This window comes from Helicoverpa zea, chromosome 16 (assembly GCF_022581195.2).
Source record: "Helicoverpa zea isolate HzStark_Cry1AcR chromosome 16, ilHelZeax1.1, whole genome shotgun sequence".
NCBI classification, from domain to species: Eukaryota; Metazoa; Arthropoda; class Insecta; order Lepidoptera; family Noctuidae; genus Helicoverpa; species Helicoverpa zea.
In genome coordinates, this window is record NC_061467.1 from 1,077,419 (window position 1) to 1,091,171 (window position 13,753).

A 13,753-nucleotide genomic window follows, 5' to 3' on the forward strand; every position below is an offset into this window, starting at 1 on the left:
CTTCATAATAATATTTTAAGTCGAGAAATGTTTTATTTTACATTTAATGCTTGACTTCTAAACACGACTTGTGTAGCATCAAAAATTAGTTTAAACCTCTAGAATCTTTACTATAAAGGTGCGATCGCTTTCATTCATTTCAATGTTGCCATAATCACACAATATTACAAAATAAAATAATGTTTTAGGAAAAATACAAAAAATAATATGATTGGGACCTGTAACATTTTTTTTTTTTATATTTGCGAAATCTTATTTGGATAATTTTTACTTGCCTTAGGATATCCGAGATCAATTGGTATTTTTTTTTATTTATTTTTTTAACCTAAGGAACTTTTTTACTGAAAACGATCGCACCTCTTCCCAAGATCAGAGATTCACATACAATAAAAACTATTCGATTTAAGGCATGTCTATTAAGTTTGAGACTCGCAAGCGCCGCTCTTCTGTACAGTAAACTTAGAGCTAATATAAATATATTTATATACGGTATATTCGTGTGCGCTATACTGTATATAATTACAACTAGTATATACTTATCGTGGTTAGCCCGAACACATTTCTGAATGCTCGTCCCACGCTGCTACCTGCGGACAAAGATATAAGAATTTTATTAAAAATAATATTATTTTACTTTGTTGAGAAGAGCTCGAGATTAAGCAAAAGCTGAAGAAAACGATCAATCATAAAGTAAAGCAAAGTTTGACGCGGTCACGGATAAATTAATGGGTCCCGGCTCGCATTTGAACATCTTCGATAGTGTTTACGAGTAGTCACAAAATCACAAGGGATATCGGGTTGCCCGGGTAACCTAGTTGTGGAGGTCAGGATAGGCAGTTACTCCATGTAAAACACTGGTACTGGTGAAAGAGCTAGACAGATGACGAAGATTACTTTTCCAATAGTCCTTGTTATATGTAGATCAATGTGGCGACAAGACTTCTCGTCAGGCAGAATTGACCCAACTTTAACAGAAACACACATGGAAATTAAAAGGAACTTTATCATGATTTCTGTGTCCCGTCACCTGACAATCACGACTGCAATACCACTGGTTAGCACAACCAGCACAGACGAACTGCGCGTCTCTACGGCGGCAGCCCTGGCACAGCGGCGCGTCGTCCGCCGCCTCCGCCGCCTCGCCGGCCTCCGCCCCCGTCTCCGCCGGGGCTTCAGTCCCACCCTCGTCGATCACCAGCCGCCCTGACCCGGAGCCTGATGGGGAACCTGAGGCTTCGCCTTCTGATGCTGGACTTTCTTCGTCGTCCTGTAATGTTTGAGGGTGGATTAAAGTATGGAGGAATATTGCATACTTATGTGACTATTTCAGCTTTAAGCTGTGGAAAATACATGATAACCTCTGTTTGAGCTCTTTAGCTGAAATATTATTACATTTCGATAACAAGAAAATCCACTTTAAATTAGGAAATTTCATTTACTATGTATATTAGACTGTTCTCTCCATATATCTCAGTCCCTACATTCAGCTGAAGTACTAATAACTGAATTATGTATAAATTAAAATCCTTACTAATATTATTTGTTTATTTGCTTGAACGTGCAAATCTCGGGATCTCCTGGTCCTATTTGAAAAATTCGTCCAGTGTCGAGCCCATTCATCTAGGAACGCTATAGGCTACTTTTTAACACTGGCTGAAAGTTAGTAAATAATATTAATATAACTTACCAACTGCACAACTTCCTCAGTCTTCTCAGGCTGCGGTTCGGGCGGCGGGGTCGGCTGCACCGGCGTGATCGTAATCTCGCCGCAATTCTACAACACATACATATTTAAATAACTTTAAACACATTCAACAACATAATACATTATATAGGCATACATATTTAATTATACTTAGTCTGGCCATAAATACTGTTACACTTAATTATAAAAAAATATTACATTTGAATTTCGAATCTGTCATTTTTATATGATTGTTCATTGTGTTTTCTCATTTTGGCGCCAATACATTGTAAAATATTTTGCGATATTAAAATGGTGTGGGGTGATAAAGAGAACCGAATCGCTGTGATAGCATTACACAAAGTAGGTATGGAGCCAAATGCAATTTTTAAAACTCTCCATACACTTGGTATTAGTAAAATGTTTGTGTACCGGGCTATTAATAGGTACAATGAGACCTCCTCTGTTTGTGACAGAAAAAGATCTGGCCGTCCACGTAGTGTTCGTACGAAAAAGGTGGTCAAAGCAGTAAGGGAAAGAATTCGAAGAAATCCTGTCCGAAAGCAAAAGATTTTATCTCGGGAAATGAAGATAGCACCTAGAACCATGTCGCGTATTTTAAAAGATGACTTAGGACTTGCAGCCTATAAGAGACGCACTGGCCATTTCTTAACTGATAATTTAAAGAAGAATAGGGTGGTAAAATCGAAACAACTACTGAAGCGGTACGCAAAGGGAGGTCACAGAAAAATTTTGTTTACGGATGAGAAAATTTTTACAATTGAGCAACATTTTAACAAACAAAATGACCGTATTTATGCTCAAAGCTCTAAGGAAGCTTCCCAATTAGTCGACAGAGTGCAACGTGGACATTATCCGACTTCAGTGATGGTTTGGTGGGGTGTTAGCTATGAAGGAGTGACTGAGCCATATTTTTGTGAAAAAGGTATCAAAACATCGGCACAAGTGTATCAAGATACCATTCTTGAGAAGGTAGTTAAGCCCCTTAACATCACCATGTTCAATAACCAAGTATGGTCCTTCCAGCAAGACTCGGCGCCGGGTCATAAAGCTCGGTCCACGCAGTCTTGGTTGGAATCGAACGTTTCGGACTTCATCAGAGCTGAAGACTGGCCGTCGTCTAGTCCCGATCTTAATCCGCTGGATTATGATTTGTGGTCAGTTTTAGAGAGTACAGCTTGCTCTAAACGCCATGATAATTTGGAGTCCCTAAAACAATCTATACGATTGGCAGTGAAGAATTTTCCCATGGAAAGAGTGCGTGCTTCTATTGATAACTGGCCTCATCGTTTAAAGGACTGTATTGCAGCCAATGGAGACCACTTCGAATAAGCTTTTTATATTTTTAATTGTTTTATATTTATGTATTAAACTGACACACTGTAAAAGTAATAAATGTTATTTGCAGTTAACAATTTTCTTTTTTCTTTATTACAATATTTATGGCAAGACTAGGTATACATATTTAATTATCTTATTCCATAATTATTTATGTAAGAGCTTAGGAGCACACGAATATATTTCCCTTTTCAACCGACTTCCCAATAAGTAGAAGGATATCAATTCGGTTGTTTTATTATATAAGTTACACATAAATGTTTCCCAAGAAGTATGATCATGCTAACATTTTGAGTAGATTTGACAACATGCTATATTGAATGTGAATGACGAAAGGTGATGACCCAAGAAACTGCTTAAAATGGTTATTTTTATACCCGCAGTTAGTTAAACCTCTAGCTGCATAGATAAATGATTAATGTGCACCTAAGCCTATGCATATTATATTTATATTGTAAATAACGCAGTAAGCAGGGCATTTAACCAATCACAATTGCCCAGCTGCGTTATTAACATTTGAGAAAAATGGCAATTCAACAGCAACTTTTTTTAAAATTAATATTGGTAAAAAAAGAAACGATGAGATACACTATTAACTACAACGATAACCGTACTATTTTCAGTTGCCAAATCGTCTATTTGACCAATGGTTGACAAGTATAAGGCTGGTTATGATTTGGTTACTGTTATAGTTAAATTGTGCAACTGGGTCTAAGAAAACTGATTGTAATAAATAATAAAGCCATTTTTGTCAAATGAGTAGAACCACAATTTGTGATTCGTTGGATCAAAAACGTAGTATATATTTTGCACAATTAATTCGCTACATAAAATAATTTTTGCATCAATTTGATATATTCATATAAATATTGTATCTTCCACAATATTAAAAGCAGTAAAAAAAGCCGAAAATGGCTATGAACTTTGCCAATACATATATTGTTGAATAATTTTTTTACGATACATATAATTACATGTTTTTTTTTTATAATTTTGACAGTAAATAGATATGGTCTGTATGTATATATTTGCCTACAGGAGTATAGGATATAATAATTTTTGCTCATAAATGTTTTTTGATATTATGGTCCATGATTATGAGGTGGCATTATCAATGAGCATTGCCAGACTCACAAAATTCAAATCAAAATTTTTGAAATATAAAAAGTTGAAGCTAATTAGATGAATGTTAAGAGCAAACAAATTTTCGACTCTATGGAGTATTTATTGAGATAAAAAATATATATATTTATTATTTGGTTACTTGCCCTTAATATTCAAATAGATTTTGCAGAGTAATTTTAAGATTTTGACACATCATGGCAGCAAAGGCGTGCATTTAGGCCCATGATCATTACATTTGAGAAGGACACATTTCAGTATAAAACCTTTTTAAACAAAGCATAGACAATGTGTCACAACCCTAAGCAGAGCAGCTTCAACTCTTTAAAACCATAACATAAACTTAAAAACTAAATTTTGAATTTGGAATGATCAAGGCCAATCAGCACACCAATTGTTATAATCTCGTACATTAGTGGTACCTTGGCCTGACCGAAAGTTGGTAACGTTGGCGCACTCTGTTTCCTTTCCGGCGACATGAGCAGTTTAGCCAACGTCGGGGAGTAACTCTGAGACGCAGGAGACGCCTGCTGGAAGGTTGGCAACACTCATTTCAAGCTAGTTTGCAAGCATTATTGCCATATACAAAAAAAAAGAAAATATTAATGGAAGCTGGGATATGAGTATTTCTACAAGCAATAAAATGATAATTTGTTTTTTGTTTAGATACCTTGGTGAGAATGCCGTGGAGTAAGGAGTTCTGTTGTGTTGACTCCTGGCTGGTGGTGACAGGTAGAAGCGATATTTCAGGGTACGGTGGTGGTGGAGGCAGCCTGGGGCTTGGAGATGCTAATCTCTCCGCTTGCTTCACAGATACATGGACATCTTCGTGGTTCCTCTCCTGTCTCCTCCTACCCTCGGGCCTGACATGGTGTTCAGGCCTGTTGGTGATGGTCTCTGGAGGCCTGTTGGGTATGAGGCCTGAGTTGGCCTGCTGCATGTTAGCGAACTGGACCAGAACGTCTTTGAATGAGAGGCCGTTCGGTAGACCACCAGCTTGGATTTGTTGGAGGCGTTCTAACATCGCTTTCTGGTTCTGGAATGGACAATAACTCTTTACATGTATTGGAAATTAGATAGAATTAATTTTATATAATGTAACACACAATTTCAAAGACCGCATAAAACGCTTAAAACTTTTGTCGTCACTGAAGTGAACGTTGCGCAAGTAGCTGCGCAGAAAACAATTCTAGGTATCAGCTTCTTTCTATTTCTTATTCTAGGTAGGAGCGGCTAGTTGGATACATGCACTGACTTATGCGTGGAATTAAGTTGCGAGACATCATCGAGCTTTACGAGAACTGTAGTAAGTAATATTATATTTCGAACTATGTTAGGAGTTTTTTTTTTAAGTCTATTCATATTTAAACGTACAGTATTTACTGTGATTTACATTCTAGTACACACTACTACATGAGTTTATAACCGACATATCGAAATGCAAGAGGTAAACATCGTGATGTGGCCCACCCACTTATGATTACATGGTAAATGCATGGATTATTATGAATGAATCTATTTAACTTAACAGTAAATAGTAAACTACTAGTAGTAGACTATATTAGTATCAAAGAAATTCTTTATCAAACTAAATAGTTTGTTATATAAAACAACTTGCTTCCGCCTGCGGTTTCACCTATTACCTAGCCTACTTCTATTCTGTAACCTGTTGAATGTCCTTCCCCGGGTCTAAGCTACCTCCCCACAAATGTTCAGCCAAATTGGTTCGGCTGTCCTAGAGTTGTAAATAGTGTAAATAAAACGACTTTCTTTTAGACGTAGATTTTTGACAATCATTTTGCGTTTTTGTATTAATTAATTTAAAAACATATTTTTGAGGAATTTGAGCAAAAATTGGGAATCGCATTTTTGTTTCTAAACAAAAACCACTTAAAAATAAGCAGAATTTTATGAAATCGCAGGCATAACAAGTTTTCATCAAGAGATTTTCCCGACTACGAAACTTTACTTCTTTGCAGATTACATAATATTCCCACGCCAACCACTTCGTAAGACCTTTAAAGTTGTAAGAAAAACTTTCTTGCAAAATAATAATAAAAATATATAAGTAAGTACAACGGTAAAACCAGCGACTAGTTGATTGATCGAAGGCCGTTTGAATCCTAGCGCAGTCATAGATATTGGGTCAAGGTGACACTCTGTCACTCACCCATAGACTATACTAGTTTGTAAAGGTTAGATATCTTAAGTTTTTTTTGTGTGGTATGGAAAAGTACTGGGTAAGAGGTAAGTAGGTATTACGTTTAAGAGGGGTTCTCTATGTGTATATTCTTTGTTGTGTGTCTATGGATTTTTTTTCGCAAAGGTATCTATTAGAAAATTACAGCATTTTACTGATATTATATTTGCCCAAATAAAACTTGTTATTATAATTGAAGACAGATGAGAGATCTATGGTATTATAATGATCGTATAGTTTTTACATTTCTAAATAATTATGATATTTTGTCTTTTTACAGCATACCTTTTAATTGCAAAAAAAATTAAAGCTCAATTTCTTTGTAAAGACTGAAATAGAGTACCCACACAGCTAACTCAGTCCTTTTTCGATGCCCTACTCTTCTGCCTACCCCATAACGCCAATTCAAATTTCGAACATACAAACGTCATCAAACCTTCGCCTACCCGCAAACGACGTCAGCCCGCCATCACAAGTGGACCAGTACTGTTCCACGCCACAGACAGTCATTGACAATTGGGGTCAAGGAACAAAATTACAAATTAGATTATTGACTCGACTGTAAACTCTAGCGATAGTCTATGTCTATGCTGTTTATGTAATGTAAAGAATTTGTATATTGGCTATGAATTTAGCTGGAGATGTTTTCTCGTTTTTGGCGGGAAAAAAAGTTGCAGTTTCGGAAAAATATGTATGAAAATTCTTGTATAACAGAATTTTTATCAATTCGAAAATGTTCTTAGACGGATTTTGTGGGTGAAGTTTACTAAATGGAAATCATGTTTACTTCTATAGTTCGGCCATTCAGAGAATGCGTTCCTGACACGTCGCGATTGAACTGACGACGTAACTTTGCAATGGCGTTGCAGTTACGATAAAAATATTTTTGCTGGTTGTTTACCGTTTTAACAATTGAGGAGCATTAAAACAACATTATTATATCAATAATCAATGAATGTAGTTACGTCGTCAGTTCAATCGCGACGTGTCAGGAACGCATTCTCTGAATGGCCGAACTATAGTTCTAGAATGATTAATACAACTTTGTTCACTTGTAAGTCTAGAATATGTATTAATATCGATAGAAAAATTCGTAGTTAAAAATAATGATAAATAGACATCCTATCTTAATTTATCTAATGACTCTCATCTTCCCTCGATGAAGACTGTAAACCATGAATTACAAACCCAAATAATAAGAAGAACACTTACCATATCCAGATTATTAAACAGCATATTCAAGCTATTCAAATTGTTCATACTATCCATCTTCGGCGCTATAGGTCTTGGCGCATTCATCATATTAGGATTCAATATGGACTTCATTCTACGGCCTCTTCTGGGCGTCACTTCAGGATTCCTTTGCCTATAATCTGCTATTATCGACTTCACATCTTTTGTAGGACCTTGTCGGCCCATGGGCAGGCCGAAACTAGAAGGTAGCTGCCCATTCATGTCTCTAGGAAACCCGGTTAGGTGACCAGGCATCATCATTTGCTGTGGGAATACTGGTTTCGGCATCGACATATGCGCTTTGTCGTATGGAGGCGGCAACCCAGACATGGGGTTAAAATGCGTTGTAACTGGCATAATTGGCGTCTGCATCATAGGACTGATGGTAGACCCAGGCTGTTTGAGCGCTAACCCTGAAATCTCATCACTTTTATCGATAGCTAAATTCTTCGCTTGGTTCAGATAATCGAAGGGGTCTCTATCGCGATCAGCACCGTTGATTTCCGCAGATTTTTCAAAGGACAGCACCTGTTTTCGTCTTAGGAGCCTTAGGAGAATTTCCTCTTTGACTTTTTTTAGGTGTAGTATATTATTCCATTCGTGTTCTTTCTTTTGTGCCAGTTCCCTTAACGTTTGTATTTCCGAGAGCAGTTGTTCCGTATGCCTTTGTATTTCGTCTACATTGTTCTTGGTGGCTGTCTGAATGTAATCGTTGATCATCGTGTCGTGTTGAGGGAAAGTCTTCTCTACTTCTTGACAGAGTTTTTTCAACGGCGACTCAGTGTCAACCTCTTCACTTGACCGTCTTTTCGTTCCTTGTTCCTCCTGAAATCAGAAAATGTGTTAGCTTATCTGTTAGGCCTAGCGGTTCAAGAGGCTAGTCCCAGCGTAATTTTTCTAAGATATGTTCTGTCTAAGAACCTATATCTTGTACTAATCTTTCGAATGAACACTTAATTTTTGTTGCGCAATTAGTTTTAGGCAATACTTTATTTTATACGACCTTAGCTTTATAGGTGTTTGAACCATATTACTTTTACTAAATCGCTCATACTTGTTTCCCGCGCGTCAGTATATTAAACTTCCCTTTGCGACTTTTCAATCAGATAGATTTGAAAGCAACAATGAAAACACGGGATTTTCCTATGGAAATCGACCATGACTTCTACGCATTACTTAACCCCGGCTTGGGGAAATAAAAACATTAAAACATGTTTACAAGTAGTTATATAATGCGATGTTCAATTCAATACCGAGTGCTTAACAAGCCACGCCTCTTTTTGAATGGAGCCATGTCTGCCATTTGCAAATATACTGGTTGCTCCTTTTGGAACTGAATTGAGAATCCTTGAATCGGAATCCTTGATTTGAGAAGGGCTTACGAGAAATAGGAATACCCTTTTTAATACGAAGGATCGATTTAAATTACTTTGATCTCACAAAAACATCAAAAAATCTAGAAGTTCGAGATTTTCGCTCCACCATTATCAAAAATCATTGTTGATCTGTCTACTGTCTACAGTACAGAATAAATTATAATAATTGTATTACGTTACGACGCAAGCGCAGTTCGAGTGCAATATCGCCATATTGTTCAATTTTACCAACAGCTCGTAACCTTGACAAAGATCAAGTGTCACGGAAGGTCGTTTTGCAACAAGTTTTTACGAACAGACGGTTAGGTCAAATGCTGAGTTAAAATATCGATGAACGTCTAAGAAAGGAACTGTATTTTGTAATGGAAATGATACTCAAGCTTGTTGTCTTTCAGAGGCTTGTAAAAGTGGGCTAGATGCACGTTTCTTGGGTCTACTGACGTTTTATAAGTCAGAGATTAGTCTACTTGGTATAACAGCAAAGGGTAGTGTATTCTCCAAAGCCTGATTACGACGAGCATTTTCTATTTAATTTCATTACCAACTCGTCTTATTATGTTCATCTTCGAAGCACAAGTAATAAATGACCTAATAGTTCGAGTGACCGCTTAGCAACAAAACGGTCTCATAATGATCCCATAAGGCAGTTCACCCACTAGCGAAGAGTTCTTTGAAATTGTTCGGCACTGTGGAATTTTATAATATTTTTTTGTCTAGTCTGCCGGTACGGAACTTAGGTTGAAAATATAAATAGATATAACGTTCTTGAGGTCAGCATATAATATGTAGGTATTCGTGTACATATTTACTAGCGAAACTTTCCAGCTAAACCTAGCCTAGAAGTTACTAAGGAGTCGCCATAATTTAGGAACAAATGAAAAGCTACAATGTCGAATTTTATGATAGTTGTGTAATAGCTTACAGACACTTTAGTGAACTGTAAACATTCGAAGGTCATTTATATTTACATAAAAATAATTGTTTGCTTTTACTTTGTAACGACAAGGAGTAGGTTTACTTATAACTTTGTAGAAGAAAATCGTACGTATCGGTAAGTTATTTAGGCCCATTACAGTACAGTATACTTTCAAATAGATGCTGAGCGGAATTCTGACGACATCAGAAAATTGCGGGATCGACAAATGTTTGAAATACGCATTTGTTTTCGAGAATATTGAGAAGGGACAGACAGGGATACATGGCCCAAGGACTTCGTTTTATAATATGTTCTACAACCTACAGAGCATCTTCACTTTAACTTAAGTTAATCCTAATCCATTCAAATTGCAGTAGGTCTTCACACTAAGTAGCTGTAGATTGTATGTTTACAAACACCACAAGTGACTGTGTTTACAACTCAATGACCCATAATATTGTCAGTATGAGTATTATGTGTTAGCACAATGCTTCTATTTCTACCTATACCACTATAGAGTAAATAATAAATGGAGTCTTATAAGTCTCTACTACATTTGAGTAGGCAACTAGCAGAAGGTCAGAGAAGCAAACTTGATATGACTTTTTATAAAATACTTATTTTTAATTTTTGCACATATTAAGCAAAACAACTACTGCTTGAAATAATATTTCAATGGATTAAGTAATTTCTATTTATTGTTATTAAGTAGATTTTTAATTAAACATTATAATTATGTAACAAGATTGTGTACCTTTAGAAACCTTTAATGCCTACTCAATGGATATCATAATAATACTTCATAGAAAAAACTGAAGCTATATTATAATTATTATAAAGACCTTTAGTCCTCTTTCTTAATAAGCCTTAATAACATGTGTCCAAATCTGGGGAACTAAGATACTCACTTTAGTAACATCCCCATTCATTGGCTTTGGTTTAGGCTTTTCCGTTTTCCGTTCCACTTTCTCTTCCACCGTGACCACCTCAGTCATATCCACATCAGCTTCCTGTTCCAGCTTTTTCGGCTCCTTAACAACCATAAGCTCCTCTTTCACAGGACTTGGCTCCTTCTTTGGGACCTCAGTAACTACAGGAGCATTTTCAGGAGCAACCGGTTTCTCAACTACTTCGGGAACTGGGGTTGGTTCCGTTACGGTTGCTGGCTCATTCTCAGGTTGAGTTGTTGCTTCAGGGGAAGGGTTTTCGGCAACCGCTGGGGGACTATTCTCTTCTTTTGTCAATTCCTCTGAAAGAGTTATTGGTTTAAGTCATAGGTTTGACAGACCTATTGCGTTTTAGTTTTTATTTGTTTTGTCAGTAACTGAGACTAATTGGAAAAAATATGTATGTAAAGATTTTTTAAGGGTATGTACCCATTGAAAGTTTTTTTAATCTAAAAATAATTGTGAAGTTGGGATTGTTATCTACAAAGACAATAATAAAGTCCTGTACTTATTTTCATTCAAAATGAATTGGTTATTTCAATTGTAATATACCTATGTCATAATGTATAAGTATTTGATCCAACTTAGACGTTCAATGACCTAAAGCATTTTTTCTGAGATGCTGCTTTTTTCATAAATAACAAAATGTTTTTTAGAATTTCTTTAGGATTCCAAACCAACAATGCAACAACAAAAAACTCTGGTATCCTGCAATAAATTCAAATGCTTTCAATTGAGTCTACTTGATCTCTGCCCTATTGTCTACAATTGTATAACTTTTTTATATTGTCAAGTGCAGTTTCACAGCAAGAATATGATGAATAAAGTGAAACAGCTCAATGCTCAACATGCAATCAATGACATTCTTTAAATTTCTTTTAAACTTAATTAATATTTATACAAGGTGTGGTATTACTCTGTAAAATAACAGCCATTTTTTGTGACATAAGAGGTTTGCTATCGAAAGAGGTTTATGTTCTCTAATAGGCACAATATCCATTACCTTTGACATTCTCAGCCTGGACATTTAGGAAATTATCACTACTTCCATTCTGGCTCTCACTTATATTTTTTTCTTTGGCATCATCATCACAGTTTCCCGCCTTTTCTTCGTCAAGTTTCTCGAGCACCACTTCTTGCGATACCGGCTCTTTGATCCTGTCGAGTTCGGTTTCGTCTATAGCCAACGGATCCACCTCATTCTCGGCACCTGCATCCCCCGTCGGAGACACATCAACACCACCGTGGCTCTTCGGAGATTCCACTATTTTCAAGCTTATATCGTTCATGTTTATTTACATATTTCCGATTCACAAGTCACTGCACAGTGTCACCACGCCGCGCATAGGTTCAATGACTTTAAAATGACCATTTGTAACCATAGTACAGCAATTTTTATCTACATCCAACTACCATAGGTTCGTAGAAGTTGTACAAAAACTAAATAAATTATATAAACATCACTAATTGCTAAATTGTTTGTAATTTCTATCCCATATTGGGTAATATCACAATGTACTAGCAATAGCAGCCGTGAACTCTGGGGTCATTGTGACTAATTTCGTGACAATACTTTAATAAACGCTATCTTAACTTATCACTGCACATCGTTTTCATTATAAATTAGTTTATATTTAAAAATACTTTTGTATTCTATTTAATAATCAGCAAAATAAATGTTATAGCGCTAGGACGCAAATCGCACGCGAACTACACAGAGTTGCCATATTCTATAAGTAAAAAAGCTGTAAATGACTGGTGAATACCGCTGAACCAGTTAAAGTGGTTTCTTAACCAGCCGCACAAAAAGTTTTGCTGTAAATAATCTATGAAATATTGTATATGATGTTTAAAATCTTTCCTAGTATATTGGATACAGAATAGTGCATTTCATATATTCAGATTAAAATCTACCATGAAACATTATTTTTACCAATGGCAAGAAAGGATCTTGTGCGTTCAGTTGAATGCAGCATCATATTCATACAAATTTTCACGGACTATAATTAACTCATATAAATATTTCTGAAATCAAGAGATAGTATGTATTTCCACATACTTTCCATAGAAATCATATATGTGTGAAATAACAGAAAAGTGAAACTCATTTCAAAAATATATAATAATGAAATAGTTTTGCAAATGCTACGCGAAATGGGAAACTAAACATCCGGCGGATGCACATGAGATGTTAATCACATATCGTTTAATATTTCTCGATTTAATTATGCAATTTTGATAGTTAAAAATATATTATATTGTAAATTATGCACTCACTTATTTGTTACTTTCAATGTATTCACTTCCTACGAGTTACATACATAAAAAAATAGTCAACTTATCTCATTTCGAATTTTCCGCCAACACTAACAAAAGTTAATAGTGATGGGTCTTTGTAATCAATCAATCAATCGATTACACAAAAATTTTGCAAATCGATAAGTACTCACGATACGATACATAATTAAGGATTTAATTTAAATGCTTGAAGGCTTTCTCAGCTGATGGAAAACCGTTTTACTTCCTTCAAATCATTATGGGTTGTCAAACATTTTAAAAATAGCAGGACTATTTTAAAGACGGAAGATTTTTAAAAATCAATATTTTAAAATCTTTAATGAAGTTACGAGTAAATAACTGTTTAATAAAATACAAGTTCATTAAAACTGCTTGTATCAAGAGGTAAATAATTGTATTATATTCTCAACCAACTGTAGGTAACTATTAAACCATTTTCATTAGTTAGTATTTTGAACAGATATTCTTGTGAATAAATTAATAGTATTATAAATCGTTTTGTCATATTTTGCTAGAGATACTTGTTAAAGCAAAAAATATTGACGAAAGTATCGATACGTTAAACGAGTAAATTAGGTGAACACGCCAATTCCGATTCAGTGCCAACATAATAGCGTG

At 35.6% G+C, this 13,753-nt stretch overlaps 1 protein-coding gene across 2 annotated transcripts; it reads right to left on the minus strand.

Annotated features, from left to right (window-relative positions):
• Positions 1-238: 238 nt before the first annotated feature.
• Positions 239-12,554, minus strand: LOC124637321. 2 transcript variants are annotated; one of them, XM_047173685.1, is made up of 8 exons: positions 11,841-12,554; positions 10,799-11,139; positions 7,578-8,423; positions 4,836-5,201; positions 4,588-4,695; positions 1,688-1,774; positions 1,028-1,267; positions 239-587 (listed from the first exon to the last, which is right to left on the minus strand). In XM_047173685.1, the coding sequence occupies exons 1-8, from the start codon at positions 12,124-12,126 to the stop codon at positions 546-548; spliced, it is 2,316 nt and encodes a 771-aa protein (XP_047029641.1). In that variant the 5' UTR covers positions 12,127-12,554; the 3' UTR covers positions 239-545. The 2 variants fall into 2 exon arrangements, with proteins under 2 accessions (XP_047029641.1, XP_047029642.1); XM_047173686.1 differs by lacking the exon at positions 4,588-4,695.
• Between the last annotated feature and the right edge of the window lie 1,199 nt (positions 12,555-13,753).